A 22,567-nucleotide genomic window follows, 5' to 3' on the forward strand; every position below is an offset into this window, starting at 1 on the left:
CTTGATCTCAGAAGGACAAGACTGACAACAAAATTTGTGCTCAAGATGCAGACCTTCTTTGCAGGAACTCTTGTCAGTAATATTCTTACTCAATTTCAGCACCTCAGAGTTGATACCAGCCATGTGGGCGTTTTCACCTTTAGACAATGGTCCAGCAACGGAGATAAATATCAGTGACAAGAGATCCCAGATCCTGGACATGGCTGTGGAGCAATTGCTGACATGTAAGTTATGTTTCTGAGTCTAACTGTTTGTATTTTTATCCTTCTTTGACAATCTCTACATGTTTGAATTGATGCCAAAAGTGTTAGAGGACTTTCTGCAAAAGGCATTCATCTCTATAACTGGTTCCTTGATCCAGTTCTTTATCTTTGGCTCTCCAGGGACAATAGGTTGTCAAAGAATATAATCACTACTGAATAATTGTTACCCACTCTGCCACTTACTCCCAGGCAGTACTTAGGGCTGGTGAGCATAGTCTGGCTCTTTGGCTTCATGGTAGATGGATTTGTTAGGGGTTTGGCTAAAAAAACTGAGTGAACTTTGTGGCCAATTCAATACTTTATCCTTCTGGGCTTCATAGTACGGCTAACCATAATGTTCTTAAATATTCTTTTGTCATTGGGAATTTTTAGTTGTATTCCATTCTTTCACTATACAAGCATTGTTTATTTCCAGAATTTACTTTAATATATTCTTCGTGGTTTGATTGCCATGTCTAAGTATATGGATATTTAAAAAATATTTAAAGCTGAATGCAATTCACTTATTCATTTTAACTTTTTCCTTTATTTTTATCTTTTTACTGTAGGTCATGGTTGGTTATCTATTTTAAATATAGCAGTGTGTACATGTCAATCCCATCTGTCTATTGACTGATGAATAGATAAAGGTGATGTGGAACATATATTCAATGGAATATTACCCAGCAATTCAAAAGAATGAAATAATGCCATTTGCAGCAAAATGGATGGAGCTGGGGATTTTCATACTGAGTGAAGTTAGTCAGCAAAAGACAAATATCATATATCATACAGTCTAAAAAAGATATTAATGAACTTATTTACAAAATAGAAAGAAACTCACAGAGTTAGAGAATGAATTTATAGTTATCAGAGAGGAAAAGTGAGGGGGAGGGATAGATTGGTAGCTTGGGATTGTCATTTTAACAAATTAATAGAACAGTCTGAAAAAATGAGGCATTAAAAGGGGAAAAGGTGCATAGGACCAGTTTCTATTCTCTTACTCATGATGATTATACTGGTGTTACTGATGCAGAGAGAACTGAAGATGGTAATCTGTAAGGTGACTCTGATGACAGAAAGATGATGTTGACTACAATAAAACTGATGGTGATGATCTTCATTATTAAACTGGTGATAGAAATGGCAATAGTGATCAAAATGTTGGTAAAGATGGGAATAGATGATCACATTTCAATAGTATTATTTTTATAAGGCAATATAAAGAGTAGCTCATCCAATCAAATCTTAAGAATATTATATCTATATAATATACTTAATTATATGTTATAATGTAATATATATTATATTCCCTTTGACATATTACTGGTATAATGTTTTGAGATAATAACAGATTAATATATAATATATATACACCTATAGCTGGAATACATATACAAGCTTGCACCCAGAGTGGAACCTAGAAGCAAGGTCTCCAAATTTCTATTTAGTGTTCTTTTCAATATACCATATCATGCTGTGTGACATGTGACAGCCTTGGTGTTAACTGACTCACTTTGTCAGTGTGGTGGTGAATGGTGCATTTTTTTCCCAATACTTGTTTCTGGGAATTATTCCTAATGCCATGAATTCTCTATGCCCAGAATCCTTTTCAGGGATCTCTTCACATCCTTATTTCTTAAACTATAAATGAAAGGATTGAGAGTGGGAGTTACCAGGGTGTACAAGACAGCAGCACCCAGCTCCCCAGAGGCATGGGAGGCTGACGGGGACTTCAGGTAGGTGGCAAAGACCGAGCTGTAGAAGAGGATGACCATGGAGAGGTGGGAGCTGCATGTGGCCAGGGCTTTCTTTTTGCCCTGTGCTGATGGGACCCGAGCTACAGCAAGGAAAATATGGGCGTAGGAGCTTATGATGCAGAGGAGAGGGCTGATTCCTAACAGTCCTGTCAGAACCATCACCAGCTCCTCATTGAGGTGCGTATCAGAGCAGGAAAGTCTAAAGAGTGGTCCAAAATCACAGAAAAAGTGGGGAATTTCTTGATTAGTGTAGAATGAGAGCTGGGATAGCATCAAGGTTTGGATCAAAGAGTCAGAGTGGGCCACGCCCCATGACCCAACCACCAGCAGCCCACATCTGCAAGGAGTCATCAGGAGTGGGTAGTGCAGAGGATGGCAGATGGCAGCGTAGCGGTCGATAGCCATGGCAGTCAAAAGCAGGTTGTCCATATTAGCAAAAACTGCGAAGAAATAAAACTGGGCCAGGCACTCAGAGAAGGAGATCGATCCGTTGCTGGTCCACAAAGTCTCCAGCATTTTGGGGGCGGTGGTGGTAGTGAAGCAGAGGTCGACCAGGGAGAGCTGGCTGAGGAAGAAGAACATGGGGGTGTGGAGGTGGAGGTCAGCTCCGATAGCCAGCAGCAGTAGCGCATTTCCTGAGACACTCAGCAAGTAGAGGGCCAGGAGGAGAGCAAAGAGGAGCTGTGGTTTGTCTGGGTCACTGGAGAGCCCTGAGAGGACAAAGTCAGGGTTCTTGCTGCAGTTCATTTCAGGTCTTGATGGGCTACAGGAAAAGAATCACCTTAAAGAGAGGTTTCATTCACAGTTAGCTACTGAAGTGTATTGTAGCTAACCTTGAAGGTTCTCTTATCAGTTGGTTTCCCTACACCACAAATATCAGGAATGAAGAAAAGAAACTCAATCAGCAATGGGAGGGACAGGATTTGCACTTTCTGAAGGATGATCTAAGTGAGAAGGGGTCAAAAATGAGGGAATGAAAGGAACACCAGGAGCTTCCTAGAGTTCTTTAAGGGTAACAGAGTTCTCTTCGTCTTCATATTATTGGATGGCATAAGTACTTGTTTATGAATCAGTTTTTATTACAAGAACATGAGCCTACTAAGGCAAAGACTGCATCTCAGTACTTAGCTTAGTGTTTGGCTCATCATAGGAGCTTGGTGAACGCTTCTACCCATCTACACAATCACTACTCTAGTTTAAGTTATTGTTAATGACTAGAGTCCTGCTAACCTCTGAACTGCTTTAATAGTTCCACTGTTGCCTCATTCAATATATTCTCCACACTGCCACCAGAGTGATCTTTTCAAAAAATAAACTCTGATCATGTCTGTTATTTGCTTAAAAACAGATGTCGGGAGAACCACTGGGCTTGTGAAGGAACAAAAATCCCCACTCTATCTAACAAAGCTCAATGTATCTTGACCTCCAGATATCTCAGCAGCTTCATCTACCACTACAGTCCCCTCATTCTCTGTTTCCTAGCCACTCTGGCTGCCTTGCATTTCTTCCTGTGTGACTGTGTTCCTTTGCTTCATTCTGAGTCAACTCCTTCTCATCCTTTCACAGTCTCAGATCAATTAGTGACTTTCTTAGGAAAGCTTTCCCTTGCCTCTTTGATTAAGTCAAACCTACTTTTCATATGCTACCACACATAGCACTTTCATAGAATTGCTATAGGTGTCATATGAACAATGTTGTTCATATTTATTTTGTTAAAATATTTATTTAAGATATTTAGTTACTGTTGGACTCCCTCATGGGGCCATAAAGTACATTAAGGCAAATACTGTATCTGGTTTTCTTCTCCCTTGTGTCCCCAGGGTCGGCATCCATGAAGCAGTATTTGTCACAAGATGAATAATAAATTAATTAATTGATAGTGAGGACATGAGAGGGTCATATGTTTTCCTCCCCAAGTGTTGAAATGTTCTCCCCCAAACTCACCTCCCATCTAAGCTGCCATATAACATTGAGCAGAGTACTATGTGCTATACAGTAGGTCCTTGTTACTTATCCATTTTAAATGTAGCAGTGTGTACCTGTCCATCCCAAACTCCCTAACTATCCCTCCCCTCCAGCAACCACAAGTTTGTTCTCTGTTTGTGAGTTTATTTCTGTCATAACCAGATAACTTTTAAATTATATCATCCCATCCATCTTCTTTTCTAAACTCTAGACACATATATTTTACTTCCTATTAGATATGTCCTTATGAATGTCTGTTAGAAGTTTTATGGTCTAAGACATTTCTTACAGTTCAATTGATTTACATTTGGATTTAGAAACAGATACAGACATAGCCTTCAAGCACAGAACTTCCATCCACTGTGTTCCACTCTGAAGTCTGAGCCTGTTACTCTATTTGTCAAATGCTACCTTCCACACTTACCTACTGGTGTTCATAATCTTCACCCCATGAGTTGATCTATGTATTCTATCCTTTGATATATGTATTCTATCCAGTGCTCTTATTAAGCAAGTGGGATAGTCCAGAGATCCCAGAATTCTTTGCCTACATTGGTGAGATGATGTTCATAGCTAGCAAAGATGTAGCTCAGGAGCTGAGTATTAATGATATTCGTGTCTCTTGGGATTGGAAAGTGTTGGTTAGCATTAGGAATCTTTCTTGTCCTTGGAGACTGTCCCCAGAGTTACTCATTAATGGCAAATCTTAAGGAATTTTCCATAGAAAAAGTTGGCTATCAATGGTATTGAGTAAGAAAATCAATAATTAATAGAAGTTTTCTATTAAGAGTATCTTGGAAGTAAAATCAGAAAGAGTACCTAAAACTCACAGTTTCTCTCTGGTTACTGCTCTGCTTCCTTAAGTCTGATTATTTTGAAGAGGTGAGCATGTGACCATAACATTTCATAGCCCTTAATATATATATATATATACACATATATATACACACATTTTGAGCAATCCTTTTTCTGACTTTTGTATAAATATAGTGAGAGATTGAAATATTCAGGCTGTCCATAAGTCAACTACTCTTGGATATCTGACGAGCATATCAAATTTAATTCTATCTAAATAAGAACTTTTGTCCCAACCTCTTAACTTTTCCTTGTTTCTAGTCTGATATTTACAACAAGGTTTTGGTATATCATTTCTTGAATTCATAAAGGAATCACATTCAGCCATTAAAGACTATCAATATGGAGTTATAAGCAAGTAGAAGTTCATTTTTCTCTCAGTGAAGTTCAAGTAGGTAGTCTGGTGAGGATGTGGTGGGTCATTGTAGACTAAAGCTCTCTCTGTCCTTAGCATTGATTTTTATCCTCAAGGTCAACTGCTGGAGCTGCATCAGTTTTGGTAATCATGCTATTTTCCCGGAGAAAATTTTCCACATCTGATTATCTAGAACTTAATTCCTTATTTCTGGACACTCTCCTTGGTTTCATTGATCTATGAATCCTTTTTTATGCCACTATGATATTGCTTTGACTACTACAGGTTTGTAATATTGTTTGAAATCAGGGAGAGTAATATGTCCAGCTTTGTTCTTCTTTCTCAACATTGCTCAAACCTAGGCTCTCAGCATGAATCTCCACTGACCTACGGGAGGGTCAATGCAGTCAGCAGGCAGCCGTTTCTCTTACCCTTCTAATACAGTTTGTCTTGGTCTCTGTGCTGCTTTGGCCTCAACTCTGTGGCCCATAATTTTCTCAGTGATGTCTTATCCATGAATATTTGTTAGTTGTTCTTTTTGCAAGAGGGAGTAAAGTTGGGAACAATCTATGTTGCCATCTTGGTGACATCACTCTTCTATATTAATTTGAAATACTTTTATCTTTTAGCATTAAAGTGAGAATTCAGAATTTGACTACATTTTTTCCACTAGAATCTACTATTTATGGGACAAAATAGTAGATCTTTGCAAAGATCTGTGCAACACATCACAAACATTATTTCAATTGTTTCTCAAGGTAAGTATCATATCCATGTGCTGCAGAGAAAACAAAAGTTTCAGGAAAAATAAGCCATTTACTCATGATTACATTGTTAGGAATAGCTGAACCATAATTTGATCCTAATCTGACCCTAGCCAGCCCAATAACAAGGAAAATAAATGAAAGTTTTCAATTTTGGACATTAAGAAATAAAGTTCTTTATTCACAGATAACAATGTATAATAGAGATTTAAAAGAATCTGTAAAGATCTATTAGAAAGTATATGTACATATGGAAGACCATTGAATGTAAGGTTAATATACAAAAATCTACCGGATTTCTATATACTGATCACAACAATTAGACAATTAAATTTTTAAAATTACAACTTAAAGTATCATCAAGTACATAGAGATAAATCAAATAAAAGATGTCTGAAACTACTATATTCAAAATTGTACATCATTTATGACAGGATTTTTAAGAACTTAAAGTACCGAAAAGTACCCTGTTCATAAATTACCCTGTTTATATAAATTAGAAGAGGCAAACTTTTAAAGAAGATTGTTCAGTTTGATCTGTGGAGTCAATGTACTTCAGTCAACATCTTAATAGGTTTTTTTTTAATTAACAACTTGGTTCTAAAACATATTTATCCATATGTTTATCCATATTTATCCATATGCAAAAGATGGAGTAGACCATAAGATCTGAAGAAGCAGAGATGGAAAACTTAGATACTTAATATAAAAAGCTGTATAACTGCAATAATTAATAGAGTTTAATAGAATAGGCATAAATACATAAATCAATTGAACAGATGAGAGACTTCCATACACATACAATTATTAAACTTATTACAAAGGCACCAACTGAAATTCTTTGGGGGGAAAAGTTTGTTTCCAATTAATTATTGTAGTTAATTGGATATCAATGAGTAAAATGAACAATGACATCCTCCTTATGCCATCACAAAAATTGTTTTCCAATGGATTATGGAACTAAATATAGAAAATGTAAAATAATAATGCTCCTAGGATATAACATTGGTATTTTTAAAACAGTTTTTCTGCTTTAAGATTTTTAAAATTTCTGTTGTCATTATTTAATAGGTTCAGAATGATATAACTACATTTGTATTCATTTTACTTATACTGGCCAATTTTTGCTGTGCTTCTCATACCTGAAGATCTACATTTCTATGAATTCTGGGAAAAAAGCCTTTAAAGTTATTTCTCTGAATACTGCCTGTTACACATTCCCTCAATTGCATGGAAAGTAGATCTTTCTGGAACCATTAGTAGACTGATATTGAGTTTTTTTCCTATCTTTTATGATACCTAAGCTCTTTTTCATGCTTTCTTTTTAAAATTTTTTTTCTCATTCTGTGAGAAATTCTTGGATCTGTCAGCTAGCTTCTCCTGCCTTTTCTTGCATTTTATCTGCTGCTCATATCATCCATTCTTTTACATTTTGGTCACTGTATATTATACTGACATGATTTTTTTTTGCTTATTTGTCAAATGTGCCTTTAAAAAACATATTAGTTTAATTGTATTTGTATTTATTCCTATAAGCATTTTATGAGTCATTTATTGTTTGTTTTTTTCAACTTCTCACTCACATGAAAGACAAGGATGCAACACAAATGACATAATCAGACTTTTCCCTGGTGACCATGTGTGTTACCAACTGAAGCCCTGTAAGATTAATAGAGCATTAGTTGGACCCTTAAACAGACAGAAAACATTGAGGGCCAGGTGGTTCTCTTATGTGTTTACATACTGTATAATATTCTAAACTTGATTGTAACTCAGAAAAAAAAATGAGTTGTTGTTTTCTTTGATAGACATGAGCCAGATAGCATTGTACAGATGACCTTACAATCACTGTCCTCAAAGAAAAAAAAATATGACAAAGATGAATGACATATGACAAAGACAACAATAAGAAAATAAGAGATTAGAAGCACAGTAAACAATGGAATAAAAATTAGACAAAATGTGGTACAGAAATTTTGAAGGAATTACCTTATTAATGAGGAGGGACCCTTGAACTGAAACAAAACCGAAGCCTGTCTGTACATTATCTAATAAGAGTCTTGATTAAAACAAAGGGACCTGGAGAAATTAAAAGTGAAAAAGAAAAGACAGGTAGCTACTAAGCAAAGAAAGCACAGGAGACAATAATAACCTGAGATAAAGTATGAGTCAAAGTGAAAATAAAAGATGAAACAGGAAAACCAAAAGAGATAAAAAAGAAGAAATGGGTCAGAAAGAATAATTAAGTTGGAGTCTTCATTGTTAAAAGTATTTATATTTTCACCATACTTGGCATTGTACAGTGAGATTTAAATCTACTGTATTTATAAGAATAGTTTTTGGATAACTCTATGTCGATGTTTTTATTGCTCAGAGACAGTCCATTGGTATGACCTTCCTTATAATGAGATATGCTTGAGCTTTAAGTTCTTGATTGACTCTGTCATATTTTTCCAATATATTTTGATTTGTTTCTCAGGGAGGAATGAATAGATGTGACTCAGCAAAAGAGGTAGGCTTTTCTTTTCTTGAAAACTTTATTACAGCTGCCTTCATGGCAGCTTCATGAGAAACTTTGTTTCTCAAGTTTTAGATCATCAGATTAAGTGTTGGAGGCAAAATATTATAAAAAAAAACCAATATAAAAATAGTAGGCTTCCCTCATAGCTCAGTTGGTAAAGAATTCACCTGCAATGCAGGAGAATGGTTCAATTCCTGAGTCAGGAAGAGCTGTTGGAAAAGCGATATGCTACTCGTTCCAATATTCTTGGGTTTCTCTTGTGGCTCAGCTGGTAAAGAATTCACCTGCAATGTGGGAGACCTGGGTTCAATCCCTGGAATGGTAAGATCCCCTGGAGAAGGGAAAGGCTACCCACTCTAGTATTCGGGCCTAGAGAATTCCAACGAGTGCATAAATCCATGGGGTCACAAAGAGTCAGACACGACTGACAAACATGACTGAGCGACTTTCAATTTCACTTTCAAGTAAAGTCTAATGCAGTTGGAGAGTCAGTATGTGGCTTTAGAAACTCAAAAGATACCAGTAGAGACAAACAATATGATGATAGCTGGTGGAGGGGGCAGGGGGAAAAGGCCTTTGCTCTACCCTCAGTAGATGGGATCTTCAACACAGTAGAGGATATGTGTGTGTGTGTGTGTGTGTGTGTGTGTGTGTGTGTGTGAATCAAATGGAAATGAAGCAAAGAAATGCCATCAAGGACAGGAAGCCAGTAACCCCAAGCTCACTGACATACTCTTTGGAACAAGTGAGTTTTAGGAGCTGGGAGATATCACAGAAGAGTTTGTGAATCTATTGGCACCACAGAAGTGATGGAGAAAGTAGCAGATGTATGCATAACTTCAAAGATGACCCCACTGATCCAAATGGCTAAGATTTCATGAGTACAGATGTTGACATTCATGATGATTTCAGAGCACAGAGGAAGGCAGACAGATGGCCACATCGAGACCACAAGGCATCACTGTGAGCATGGCCATCTCTGCAGAACCACAGAGAGTGAAAGCCCAACACTGCAATATGCACTCCCAGAGGGGAATATTGCTACTATGCATAATCAAGTTGCAAATGAACCTTGGTACAGTCACAGAAATATAACATAGGTCCAAGAAGGAGAGATGTTTCAGGAAGAAATATATGGGTAGAGACTGCCATCCATGGAAGTTGCAGTGATAATGAAAATATTACCAGTTAAAGCCACTAAGTATAAGACTAACAACGGAGAAGTGAAAGAATATAACAATTTATTTATTCTTAATATTTCTCTTATATTACATCAGGTCACATTGCTTTATAGTTTGTTGAAATAAGGGTAGAATATAAAAGCAAAACAAAAGAGTAGAAAAAATTCTGTAAATCAACATTTTCCATGACCAGAAGTTGAGGGAAAAAAAACCCCCGCAAATAAGATAGAAGATATTCTTGAGATGTCTTTTCAACCTGCCTCCATTTTAAATAACAATTCATAGTAATTGAGAGTTTGACCATTGAGTTCTAAAAATATTGAAATTATTTGAAGTTAAATTACTAGTTATTTTCTGTTCATTCGTAATTACAATATAATTTTATTTATTATTTTTCCTCCCTGCTTGGATAACAAGAAATCATGACGTACCTCTTAAAAATTCCCCTTAAATAGTATGCCAAATGGTGAGTTAACATTTAATTTTCTAACTGAGTAATTATGTCCTAAATTAAAATCCTCAAAATCTGAAAGCATAATAATTTTATTCTCACATTAAAATGTGCTAACCTGGAGGGGTCATTTAGACAGGCTTTAAAAAACTACACGCTACATGGGCAGTAGAGACAAATTTCTATAACTAAATCCAGTGAAGAGTTTGTTGAGATATATAGCAAATCTGTTTTATCACTGGTATCTCAAAAACAAATTCAGCATTAAACTTCCATGGCTGATGTTTCATTTGTTCACATTTCATTTCTATTACCTAAGAATGCATTGTTGAACACTAGATAAGCCTTTTCCAGGTACACATGTATAGATGGGCTTCCCAGGTAGTGCTAGTGGTAAAGAACCCTCCTGGCAATGCAAGAGATGTAAGAGACATGGATTCAGTTTGTGGGTCTGGAAGAACACTGGAAGAGGAAATGGCAATCCACTCCAGGATTCTTGCCTGGAAAATCCCATGGACAGAGGAGCCTAGAGGGCTACAGTACAAAGGGTCACAAAGAGTCAGACATAACAGAAGTGATTTAGTATGTACACACACACATATATATATTTATATCTATCTATATATATGTATATATTTGATAAACAATTTGAGAAGCAATATAATTTCACATCTTAACTGTCCCATTGCCTGTTTATGCTTCAGAGGAGTTCATAGACTTCAAGTCAGACCTTCCTTCTGATCATCCTCCTCAAGGCCTCCTTCACTTCTTTGTTCCTCAAAGTATAGATCAGTGGATTTAGTACAGGAGTGACCACACTGTACATAATAGCAATGATCCGTTCCTGGTCCATGGAGCTACCTGAGGCAGGACGAATGTAAATGAAAAAAACAGGACCAAATAAAAGAACAACTACCATGAAGTGAGAGGCACAAGTGGACAGTGCTTTATGAAGCATGCTGCAAGAATGGGTCTTAAAGAAAAGATAAATAATAATGTAGAAATAGGAGAGAAACGTTAGAAAGAATGAGCCCATGGCAAAAGTCCCCGTGACATTATTGAGCAGCCACTGGTTGAGCTCAATGTTCCCACAGGCCAGCTTGAGCAATGGCTTAACATCACAGAAGAAGTGATGGATATGGTTGGAACCACAGAAGTTTAAGCGAGATGTCATTACTGAGTGCAGCAGGGCATGGAAAAAACCAATGATCCAGATAGTGACAGCCATCTGGGTACAGACCTGATGACTCATGATAAGAGTGTAACGAAGTGGTTTGCAGATAGCCACAAAGCGGTCAAAGGCCATCACAGGCACCAGCATGGCCTCTGTACTACCCAGAAAGTGGAAGAAATGAAGCTGGCTTATGCATCCCAAGAAAGAAATTGCTTTGTGTGTAGAGAGGAAGTTCTCCAGCATCTTTGGCAGAGTCACCGTGGAATAGCAGATATCTAGACATGACAGGTTTCCCAGGAAAAAATACATAGGGGAATGAAGTCTTGGATCAGAGGTGACAACTATCAGGATGGCTCCATTTCCAGCCAAATTGAGAAAGTAAATTGTAAGGAAAACCATGAAGAGAACCGGCTGCAGTACTTCGGTGTCTGTCACTCCCAGGAGGAAAAATTCAGTGACTGAGGTTTGATTCAGCATCACTTAAAAGACAAAACAATAATGAAATGCTGTCTTTTACAGGCTTCCCTGGTGGCTCAGCTGGTAAAGAATCCACTTGCAATGCAGGAGACCTGGGTTCAATCCCTGGGTTGGGAAGATTCCCTGGGGAAGGGATAGGCTACCCATTCCGGTATTCTTGGGCTTCCCTGGTGGCTCAGCCTGTAAAGAATCCACCTGCAATGTGGGAGACCTGGGTTTGATCCCTGGGTTGGGAAGATTCCCTGGAGAAGAGTACAGCTACCCACTCCAGTATTCTGGCCAGGAGAATTTAAACAGCCAGACATGACTGAGCCACTTTCACTTTCATCAGAACCAAAGGCCTCCTGCTGAGGATTTTGCTACCTAGACACCATATTTTGAGCTGCTGCTACTGCTAAGTCACTTCAGTCGTGTCCGACTCTGTGCGACCCCGTAGATATCAGCCCACCAGGCTCCCCGTCCCTGGGATTCTCCAGGCAAGAACACTGGAGTGGGTTGCCATTTCCTTCTCCAATGCGTGAAAGTGAAAAGTGAAAGTGAAGTCGCTCAGTCGTGTCTGACTCTTAGTGATCCCTGGGACTGCAGCCTACCAGGCTCCTCTGTCCATGGGATTCTCCAGGCAAGAGTACTGGAGTGGGGGAGAGTGTTATTGTTTTAAACATTTACAGCACCAGAAGTTGTATAATATTTGGACCATTAACTTCTTAAATATTAAGTTTACATGTTGGTAATGGACTGTTTCCTAACGACTTTTTTCTTCATTGGATTTATCATTATTATTTTTTCCTTCACCCAGAGATTCAGAGCATGTAGCCAGCCTACCATCTTATCTGGCTGTGAGCTTCTAATTCTGATATAACTTCCCTTTTGTCATCCTAAGTCCACTCTAACAGAGGGTAAACTTTTAAGCACTCCCCCACTGCTGTCTCTTGACTTAGTAGGAAACCACCTGAAGGGTTTTCATTTCAAAAAAATTGACAATGAGAGAATCATAAGAGCTATACGAATCTGAATAGAGATGCAAACATTAAAGTGCTCCCTATAAAACAGAAATCATTTGAAGTTTGGAAAATCCTTGAAAGGAAAGACAAAAGATTTTAAGTGACTAGAATAAAAAAGTGAATTAGGGGACATTTCTAGGAATCCTGTGGGATTCTAGGCTTCATAACTAGAGAAAAATTTGAGAAATTATCTAATTTTTATCACACGTTTATGAAAGGCTGGCTTCAAGAAATTCAGAGTAATTTTCCTTAATCAGTTCAGTTCAGTCACTCAGTCATGTCTGACTCTTTGTGACTGCATGGACTGCAGCACCTCAGGCCTCCCTGTCCATCACCAACTCCCGGAGTTTATTCAAACTCATGTCCATTGAGTCGGTGATACCATCCAACCATCTCATCTTCTGTCGTCCCCTTCTCCTTCCACCTTCAATCTTTCCCAGCATCAGGGAAATTAATTATCAATTTTCCTTAATAGCCAAGTGTATTTTGTAAATTGTTAAACTCTGTAACGCCTGCCTAAGCTATAATTTTTATGCCAGATATTATTTTTGGTTCTCTACACAAAACAAAATCTTACCAAAAATTCATTCAGAGGAAAAACCTTTTCCTAACATTAAAAAAATAGCAATGAGAATTCCTGTACTAAATGATTTATTTCACTGCATTGTGAATGTTTAGAGATTACATATTTACTTTGGAGAGCATCTAGAGATATGGCAATAAAATTGTAGGCAGTAAAGAGCCTTCATAATCTGCAAACACAAGGTTCATTATAAGATATGAAACAGGTCTAAATCCTTGGCTTGTAAATTTAGTACAGGCAAGAAGACAGAGAATATGGACAACTCTCCAGCCTGTCTCCTGGTTCATTCTCCTACCTGGTTGAGTATTCAAATTCACAGCTAAGAAGGCTTATCAAGTTGACACTCTTGAAAAGTAAATGGTATAAAAATACTTGAAAAATAAAGAGTAGAGAAACATGTGACGTGATGGTTTATATTGGGATTACTGCGTAAGCTCTTCATCTTCTGAAACCTCTTCTTGATGATATTCTGCCTATTTTTATGATCCTTGGGTCTTTAAACATAGCATCCCTGAGAGAGGGTGTCCCCTGGGTTTGTGAAGATTATTATAAAAATTAACATGTTACCTTTCTTTCCTTGCAATATAAGAGAATTCTCCTCAGGGAATTCCTATCTTGAGCTCCATTTTTGTTGTTGTTCCTATTTTCTTTGCTTACTGTGTTTCTTTCTTAGTTTTAGAACCAGAAACAGTTTGAGACAATTTGCAATGACTGTGTTTTCTTAAATTATCTTTCATTTCCAGGGACCAGAGGTATGGATGCACTGTCTTATCTTGGGCACTTTCCTTCAAAAACTCTGTATGAAATGGAAGGAAATTGAGCAAGGACAGTTAAAGAATGAGGGCCAGTGATATCCCATTAATACATACAGAAAGATATCTGTATTTAAATATCTTTTAAATATTTCACTCATTTATTATTGTGGTTCTATGGAAAATAAAAAAGAGAGGAATATGGAGAAGTAGTATTGTTTTTGTTTCTTCTAAATCTGATTCTTCACTGTGGTATTAACACTAAAATATTTTGTTTAATTTTGGGCTCCCTGAGCTCACATTTCTCTCTGGGAGAATGAGGCTGGTCTCTCCAATGTGTATCTTCACTGCTTCCTATATCCTTTAGGTAAAACTATTTTATCTGATTCATTCAAGGAGTATCTGTATGTGATCTAACATCTATCAAAGTTTTCTAATTACAGTTATGAATGTCATGTACTTTACCCATCTTTCTACTGCAGTTTATTTTTCTTGCTTTGTTGAAACTCATTACATATTGATCACATAAATAATTTCTTGTTGTAGGATATGCTATGAATAGAATACAAATCAATAAGAATTATTGTAAATTTAATTGCATAAATTATTGTTCTGAGTTCATATATTTGTATTTCTGTCCTTCCTTGACAATCTCCACATCTTTTTTCCCCCTACATCTTTAAAGTGATGCCAAAAATGCTAGAGGGTTTCCTGTAGGAGGTAGTTATTTCTATGACTGGTTCCTTAGTCCAGTTCTTTATCTTTGACCCTCCCAGGATAGCTAGATTCTTCTGGGTGGTTGTCAAAGGATACAATCACTACTAGTAATTGTTACCCACTCTGCCACTCCCAGATGGTACTTGGGGTTGGTGAACATAGCCTGTCTATCTGGCTTAATGGTGAATGGATTGGTTGTGGCCCTGATGGGCCCAGCTGAAGTTCTGTGACCCAACCAAATTAGCCACTTTCCCTGTGGCTCCACGCCTTTGATAAGCCTGACCTACTTATCATTCAGTATTTCCATTCTATAGAATGGGAAGGACTAGAGAGTTGCTCAAGAGAATTAGAGGTACAAAGGGAAAATTTCATGTAAAGATGGGCACAATAAAGGACAGAAATGGTATGGACCTAACAGAAGCAGAAGATACTAAGAAGAGGTGGCAAGAATACACAGAAGAATGACACAAAAAAGATCTTCATGACCCAGATAATCACGCCGGTATGATCACTCACTTAGAACCAGACATCCTGGAATGTGAAGTCAAGTGGGCCTTAGGAAGCATCACTATGAACAAAGTAGTGGTGGTGATGGAATTCCAGTTGAGCTATTTCAAATCCTAAAAGATGATGTTGTGAAAGTGCTGCACTCAATATGCCAGCAAATTTGAAAAACTCAGCAGTGGACACAGGTCTGGAAAAGGTCAGTTTTCATTCCAATCCCAAAGAAAGGCAATGCCAAAGAGTGCTCAAACTAACACACAATTGTACTCATCTCACATGCTAGCAAGGTAAGGCTCAAAATTCTCTAAGCCAGGCTCAACAGTACATGAACCATGAACTTACAGATGGTCAAGCTGGATTTAGAAAAGGCAGAGGAACCAGAGATCAAATTGCCAACATTTGTTGGATCATCAGAAAAGCCAGAGTTCCAGAAAAACATCTATTTCTGCTTTATTGGCTATGCCAAAGCCTTTGACTGTGTGGACCATAACAAACTGTGGAAACTTCTGAAAGCGATGGGAATACCAGACTACCTGACCTGCCTCTTGAGAAATCTGTATGCAGGTCAGGAAGGAACAGTTAGAACTGGACATGGAGCAACAGACTGGTTCCAAATAGGGAAAGGAGTATGTCAAGGCTGTATATTGTCACTGTGCTTATTTAACTTATATGCAGAGTATATCATGAGAAATGCTGGGCTGGATGAAGCACAATCTGGAATCAAGATTACCAGCAGAAATATCAATAACCTCAGATATGCAGATGATACCACCCTTATGGCAGAAAGTGAAGAAGAGCTAAAGAGCCTCTTGATGAAAGTGAAAGAGGAGAGTGAAAAAGTTGACTTAAAGCTCAACATTCAGAAAACTAAGATCATGGCATCCGGGCCCATCACTTCATGGCAAATAGATGGGGAAACAATGGAAACAGTGAGAGACTTAATTTTTGGGGGGGCTCCAAAATCACTGCAGATGGTGACTGCAACCATGAAATTAAAAGACACTTGCTCCTTGGAAGAAAAGTTATGACCAACCTAGACAGCATACTAAAAAGCAGAGACATTACTCTGCCAACAAAGATCCGTCTAGTCAAAGCTATGGTTTTTACAGGAGCCATGTATGGATGTGAGAGTTGGACTATAAAGAAAGCTGAGTGCTGAAGAATTGATGCTTATGAACTGTGGTGTTGGAGAAGACTCTTAAGAGTCCCTTGGACTGCAAGGAGATCCAATCAGTCCCTCCTAAAGGAAATCAACCCTGAATATTCATTGTAAGGACTGATGCTGAAGCTGAAACTGCAATACTTTGGTCACCTGATGCGAAGAACTGACTCATTGGAAAAGACCCTGATGGTGGGAAAGATTGAAGACAGGAGGAGAAGGGGCCGACAGAGGATGAGATGGTTGGATGGCATCACTGACTCATGGACATGAGTTTGAGTAAACTCCAGGAGTTGGTGATGGACAGGGAGGCCTGGCATGCTGCAGTCAATGGGGTTGCAAAGAGTCGGACATGACTGAGTGACTGAACTGAACTGAAGTGAACTGACCTGCTCAGACTCTAGAGTGAGTGGTTTAGGTGGCAACATTATTCATTAACTGTGTGGTCTCATTCATTATTCCCTTTGAACTGATTCTGGAATTTTCTTTTAAGTATATTGGATTCATTTTGGTTTTGTTTTTTTTTTTTGTATAAATGACCTGTTACAGTATTTAATTATCTCATATTTAAGTGTGATACATTGCTACTTTTATTCAGTTTCAATTTAAATCTTTGGATAGAAAATTTTTTTGCAAGTTTTGTTCATTTTTAAAAAGTGAATTCATTTCTATTTTTAGTTGTATTTCATATCCTACTAACTTTTCTATATAATCATTATTGCTGTAGCTGAATATTTGATTTATATATGTTGGTTTTGTATTAGGCAGCATTACTTAAGCTTCAAATTCATTTAAAATTTGTTTCTTATTTACATAGATTTAATTGTTGCTGTTTTAAATTAACAGACTTTCAGAGCACTTTTAATTTCACAGAAGAATTGAGCAGAAAATACATAGTTCCTATATAACCCCTCCTCGTTTCCCACACAGCCTCCTCACTACTAACATCTCTACCAGACTAATACCTTTGTTACAATCAATGAATCAACACTGGCACATCATTACTGATTAAGCCCATGTGATGGTGGTGGTTTATTCGTGAAGTCATGTCTGACTCTTGTGACCCTATGGACTGTAGCCTGCCAGGCTCCTTTGTCCATAGAATTTCCCAGACAAGTATACTGTAGTGGGTTACCATTTCCTTCTCTAGCCCACAGTTTACATTGTGTTTCATTTTTTGTGTTGTACATTCTATGGGTTTGGACAAATGGATAATGTCAGGTATCTACAGTTACAGTGTCACACAGAATAGTTTTCCTGCCCTAAAAATCCCCTGAGTTAGATCTCTTTATCACTCCCTCCCCAGACTCCTGACAACCTCTGATCTTTTTATTGTCTTCAGTTTTGCCTTTTCCAGAATGCCATGTACTTGGAATCTTCTTTCACTTATAAATATGCCTTTAAGATGCCTTCATGTCTTTTGGGGGCTTGATAGCTGTGCTTTTTTTTTTTTTAACCTGTCCATTGTATGGATATGGCTTCCCAGGTGGCACAGTTAGTAAAGAATCTGCCTGCCAATGCAAGAGAGGCAAGAGATGTGGATTCAATTTCTGGGTTGGGAAGATCCCCTGGAAGAGGAAATGGCAACCTGTTCCAGGGACAGAGGAGCCTGCTGGGCTACAGTCCATGGGGTCACAAAGAGTTGGACACAACTGAGACTGTGCGTGCATGCATGTATATGGATGCACCAGTATCTAGTCACCTGTTGAAGGACATCTTGCTTACTTCTAAATTTTAGCAGTTATAAACAAAGCTGCTATAAACATCCATGCGCAGGTTTTTGTGTGAGAAGTTTTCAACTCATTTTAGATAAATTTGCAGTTTTTATAATGTCAATAATAATATACTCTGCATTATTTAAGATTTTTTCTCTTCCCTTCCTCTTCTTTTATCTCTAATTTATTTTATTATTTAATTACATTGGCTGAGATCTATTATAGTAGCAGGGATGCAATAGTGGAAAACCTTTATTTTTCTTTCATATATTAAAAGGATATTTCTAAAGTTCTTCACTGCATGTGACTTTGGCTGCAGTTTTTTTTTTTTTTTTTTTATGGCAGCTATTTTAAATTCTTTACCTGTTAGAGGATATTATATTTTAAGTTTGATTTCTGGAGAATTGTCATTTTCTTTTGTGATAATACGTTACAGTGGTCCATCATGGTGTTTGATGAGTTGTTCCTTTTAGTGCATTTGTAGTTGCAAACACCTTTCTTCTGTAGGTGGGCTTCCCTGATATCTCAGTTGGTAAAGAATCTGCCTGCAATGCAGGAGACCCCGGGGTTGATTCCTGGGTTGGGAAGATCCCCTGGAGAAGGGATAGGCTACCCCCTCCAGTATTCTTGGACTTCCTTTGTGGCTCAGCTGGTAAAGAATCCTCCTGCAAAGCGTGAGACCAGGGTTTGATCCCTGGGTTGGGAAGATCTCCTGGAGAAGGAAAAGGCTACCCATTTCAGTATTCTGAACTAGAGAATTCCATCGACTGTGTTCCATGGGGTCGTTAAGACTCAGACATGACTGCGCAACTTTAAAGAGTCGACCTGACTGTGCAACTTTCACTTTCTCGTGTAGGTAAGATTTTATTTTTTAGCTTGATTCTGAAGATTCAACAAGTTAGAAATTAGAGGTCTTTCTTTTGGTTCCTTATAGGTGGCACTACTGCATACAGGACGGTGCAATTTTCACTTTCTTCTGTAGGTAAAACTTTTTATTTTTTAACTTGATTCTGAGGACTCAAAAGTTAGAAAGAACTGGTTCTTTCTTTGGTTCCTAGTGGTAGCTCTGCTGCATGAGTTTTGGTTTCTCTTACCCGAGCTACCTCTGGTGACGTTTGAGAATTGGCACTTTCCGCCCTCCAGCACCTCTGTCAAGGTGTCACCAGTACCCCAGTTGTCACTGCTTGTGCCTCCGGGGTTGTTGGTGCCTTGCCCAGCCGGTGTCACTGGCATTGCCACCTAGGGCACTGGAAAGGCCGGCACCTCCACTGCACCCAGGGTCTCCTGGGTTGCAGGCTCCGGCCACCACAGGAAAAGGGTGGGGGTGGCTGGGGAGCCAGGGTTGGGGGGTTCCCCGTATTGTCCGGGGTTGTTGGGTTCATGGGCATTGCTGCTGTGGGTGGAAGCTGCCTGGAGTTGTGTCTCCACAACTAGCGGGATGGGGGTCCCAGGCCTCACTGTCTCTGCCACTGGGTTGCATGCGGCCATGGGGACTGCTGAGGCTCAGAGGCTGGAGTCCTGTTCTGGCTCCCCTGAAGATCTTGTGTTTTCTGGGACCGTAGGCTCAGCTGCTGTTCCTGGAGATTGGGAATTATAAGCCCCACCCTCCCTCTTCTCCTGGCCTTTTCTATATGTTCCAGTTCAAACGTTTATATGCACAGATGAGTGGAATTCTCTGGCATCGTGGGGTGTTGGGCAGAGGCAACTTTGTTGAGTTATGGACGTTTTACTGGTTTTAGATGGAAGGGGAGCTACAAAGAGAGCCATTCAGCTATGATGCTGACATCACCCTGAGCCCATATATCATGCTGAGGAGACTACCAGGAAGAACTGTGGAAGTTCCAAGCAATTTCTTTTAGTTGACTATTATAAAATACATAAGGAATGAGATGAGCTAAAAACCAAACGATTCAGCTTTCAAGAAGAATTTAGAGGAAAATTAAAGAAGCCAGGACTGTTCAGACTCAAAAGTTTAACTGTATGTAAGTCCTAGATACTCTACATGGTAGAAGGTTATCAAAGTAAAAATGGCGTCAAGGCAAGGATCAAATTCTGAGGTGCTGGGAGTAAACTGTGGCCTTTGGTTAAGATCTCAAGGATGTAGCTTTAAGATCCTTTGTTGGGACCTCAGTAAAATAAACAGGATGCCTAGATTAGATTCTAAAAGACTTAGGGTCAGGTCTCCTAGACCCTCTATGCTAGATACAAAAACCTCTAAGAATCTTAAGGACATGACTTATAGACCCTTTCAACCAGACAAAAATGTTCCTAGAAATCTTAACAATATTGTTCCAAAGTACCCTGACGCTCAGCCCAACTCAGAGAAAAATCTGTATCAAAGAGCTTTGTGAATAAGGTATTTGTCTAATTGAGTATATCTTAACAATAATTGTAAGGCCCTAAAATATTTTTTAAAAGAATTTCATTGGCATCATCATTATCAATTTCATCATATTGGGCTTTAGGGGCAAATTTAGAAAAATGCCCCCCCATTGGAGTATACTACTGCTATGTTGCTGTTACGTGCCTCCCATTTTTCCCTTTTGCAATAAAAGTTTTCTGTTTTGGTCATTCTATACTTATTGTATTATTATTTGTTGAGTTTGTGATGGGCAGATAATCTGACTCTATATTCTAAGTTCTTTAGACTACAAGAAATCATACTTGAAGGATCTACACAAGAAGCCCCATTTGTACCTTGATTTGATGAAAAGACCTGGACTTTGAGCTGAAGTTGTAATGTGATACATTTTAGAATTAGGAGAGGGAGTAAGTGTACTTTGTACATGGGGACTATGAAAGTTATTTGTAGTTAGGAAGAGGAAAAGTTAAAATTTACATAACCTCCTGCTCCTTCTGCCTCTGTAATCCAGCTTGCTCCTTGCAAAGTCTAGATCACACAGGTCTCAGAGAGTGGGGACTCACAACACTAGGAACAGGAGTTTATTTCACTCACCCTTGTCCTGCTCTTTGCAATCGCCATAGCCCCTGCAAACCTGCTTAATCATGCTTGTCTGTGTATAAAAAACTCCGTAACCCCTTTGTTTAGGGCTCAGAGGTTGGAGTGTTCACTCCTCTGGGCCCGCCGGCATAATAAACCTGAGTTCTCCAACTCTCCGACTGTGGTGCTTGATTTCTGGTTTCTACATATCTGGAGGCTCCAGCGAGATTTCCAACCACGCTGGCTCCCACTGGCTCCCTGATAGGAACAAGAAGGTAGCTACCTGATGGTATTCCGGTTTCTGTTTTGGACCCGTGTTCTGACTCTCCTGACAGGCAAGCTGACCGAACTCATTGGAGGGCAGGACAAACTCACCAGAAACAGCCACAGGTTAGGATAAGGCTCTGGGGCTAGTCCTCAGTCAGGACCTACCCCAACAGGTAGAAGAGGAGACTGATCACCTCCTTGGGCTCCCAGGAAGGGAGCATCAGATAGGGAGAACTGGGGACTCAGGAGAAGGGAGGCATTGTGACAGCCTCTGAAAGATTGTGAATGCATGATTGCTGATTGAACGGAGTGAGAGAAATTTTTTTTTTTTTTTTGGAAACTGCGAAGTCAATTCTTTTTGTGTATGCAATCAAAAACAACTAGCTTGTTGAAAGGCCTGCCTAGGGAAAAGCTTGAAGTTAACCCTTTCCACTTCTTTGAAATACACAGCCCACTTTGCCTGAGACCTCAGCCTTGGGCAAATTAGAACTTCAAGCAAAGAAAAAAGGGGTCAAAGAGATATTTTAAATCTCAAACAGAAAACTGTAAGATCTCTGTCTGTCTGTCTGTATTTATGTATGTCTCAGTGTACGTCTTTTTTTTCTTTCTGATAATATTGTTGAAGTTGTAAATGCATTCTAATTTAATTGGCCTAAAGAAAAGTAAGCGCTTACAAATCAAACAATTCTAAATGCAAGAAAAATTAACTTAAATAAATTTCAGATTCATGTAAACTGGAAAATATTCAATATTAAATATCTAGTATTAATGTTTGCTAATCTAATAAAGTAAGATGTATGTTTTTAATAAAGAAGATATAAAAAATAAAATTATATTTTATAAAAGGAAAAGAAAGTAGGTCTGACTTACAGGTGGCTGTTACAGAAAGTGATTAAATGGTTTGTGGAAAGTGGACCCTAAAATTTTTTGTGCATGGTTAGGACTGACTAAGTTTAAAATGAATTTAATTAAGTTTACCTAAACTAGTTTAAAGTAAGCTGGTGCAAAACTTGAATTTGGCCTTTCTCTCTGTTAAGAGGACATACTTTCTCCAGATGTTGAACTGCTTTTAATAATAGATTTAAGTTTCTTTACCTCTTAATTGATCTGTTCTATATTTACCTTTAAAATCTTTTGTTAACTTTGGGTAAGTGAATAACTTATTATTTCACAGTGGCTTATA

General features: G+C 38.4%; 2 protein-coding genes across 2 annotated transcripts; both read right to left on the minus strand.

Annotated features, from left to right (window-relative positions):
- Positions 1-1,819: 1,819 nt before the first annotated feature.
- Positions 1,820-2,749, minus strand: LOC133059110 (olfactory receptor 1361-like). The gene has a single exon (XM_061146146.1). The coding sequence runs from the start codon at positions 2,747-2,749 to the stop codon at positions 1,820-1,822; it is 930 nt and encodes a 309-aa protein (XP_061002129.1).
- An 8,069-nt stretch (positions 2,750-10,818) lies between these two features.
- LOC133059111 (olfactory receptor 12D1-like) lies at positions 10,819-11,745 on the minus strand. Its single transcript, XM_061146147.1, has one exon. The coding sequence runs from the start codon at positions 11,743-11,745 to the stop codon at positions 10,819-10,821; it is 927 nt and encodes a 308-aa protein (XP_061002130.1).
- Positions 11,746-22,567: the final 10,822 nt, after the last annotated feature.

Source organism: Dama dama, chromosome 7 (genome assembly GCF_033118175.1).
Source record: "Dama dama isolate Ldn47 chromosome 7, ASM3311817v1, whole genome shotgun sequence".
NCBI lineage: Eukaryota > Metazoa > Chordata > Mammalia > Artiodactyla > Cervidae > Dama > Dama dama.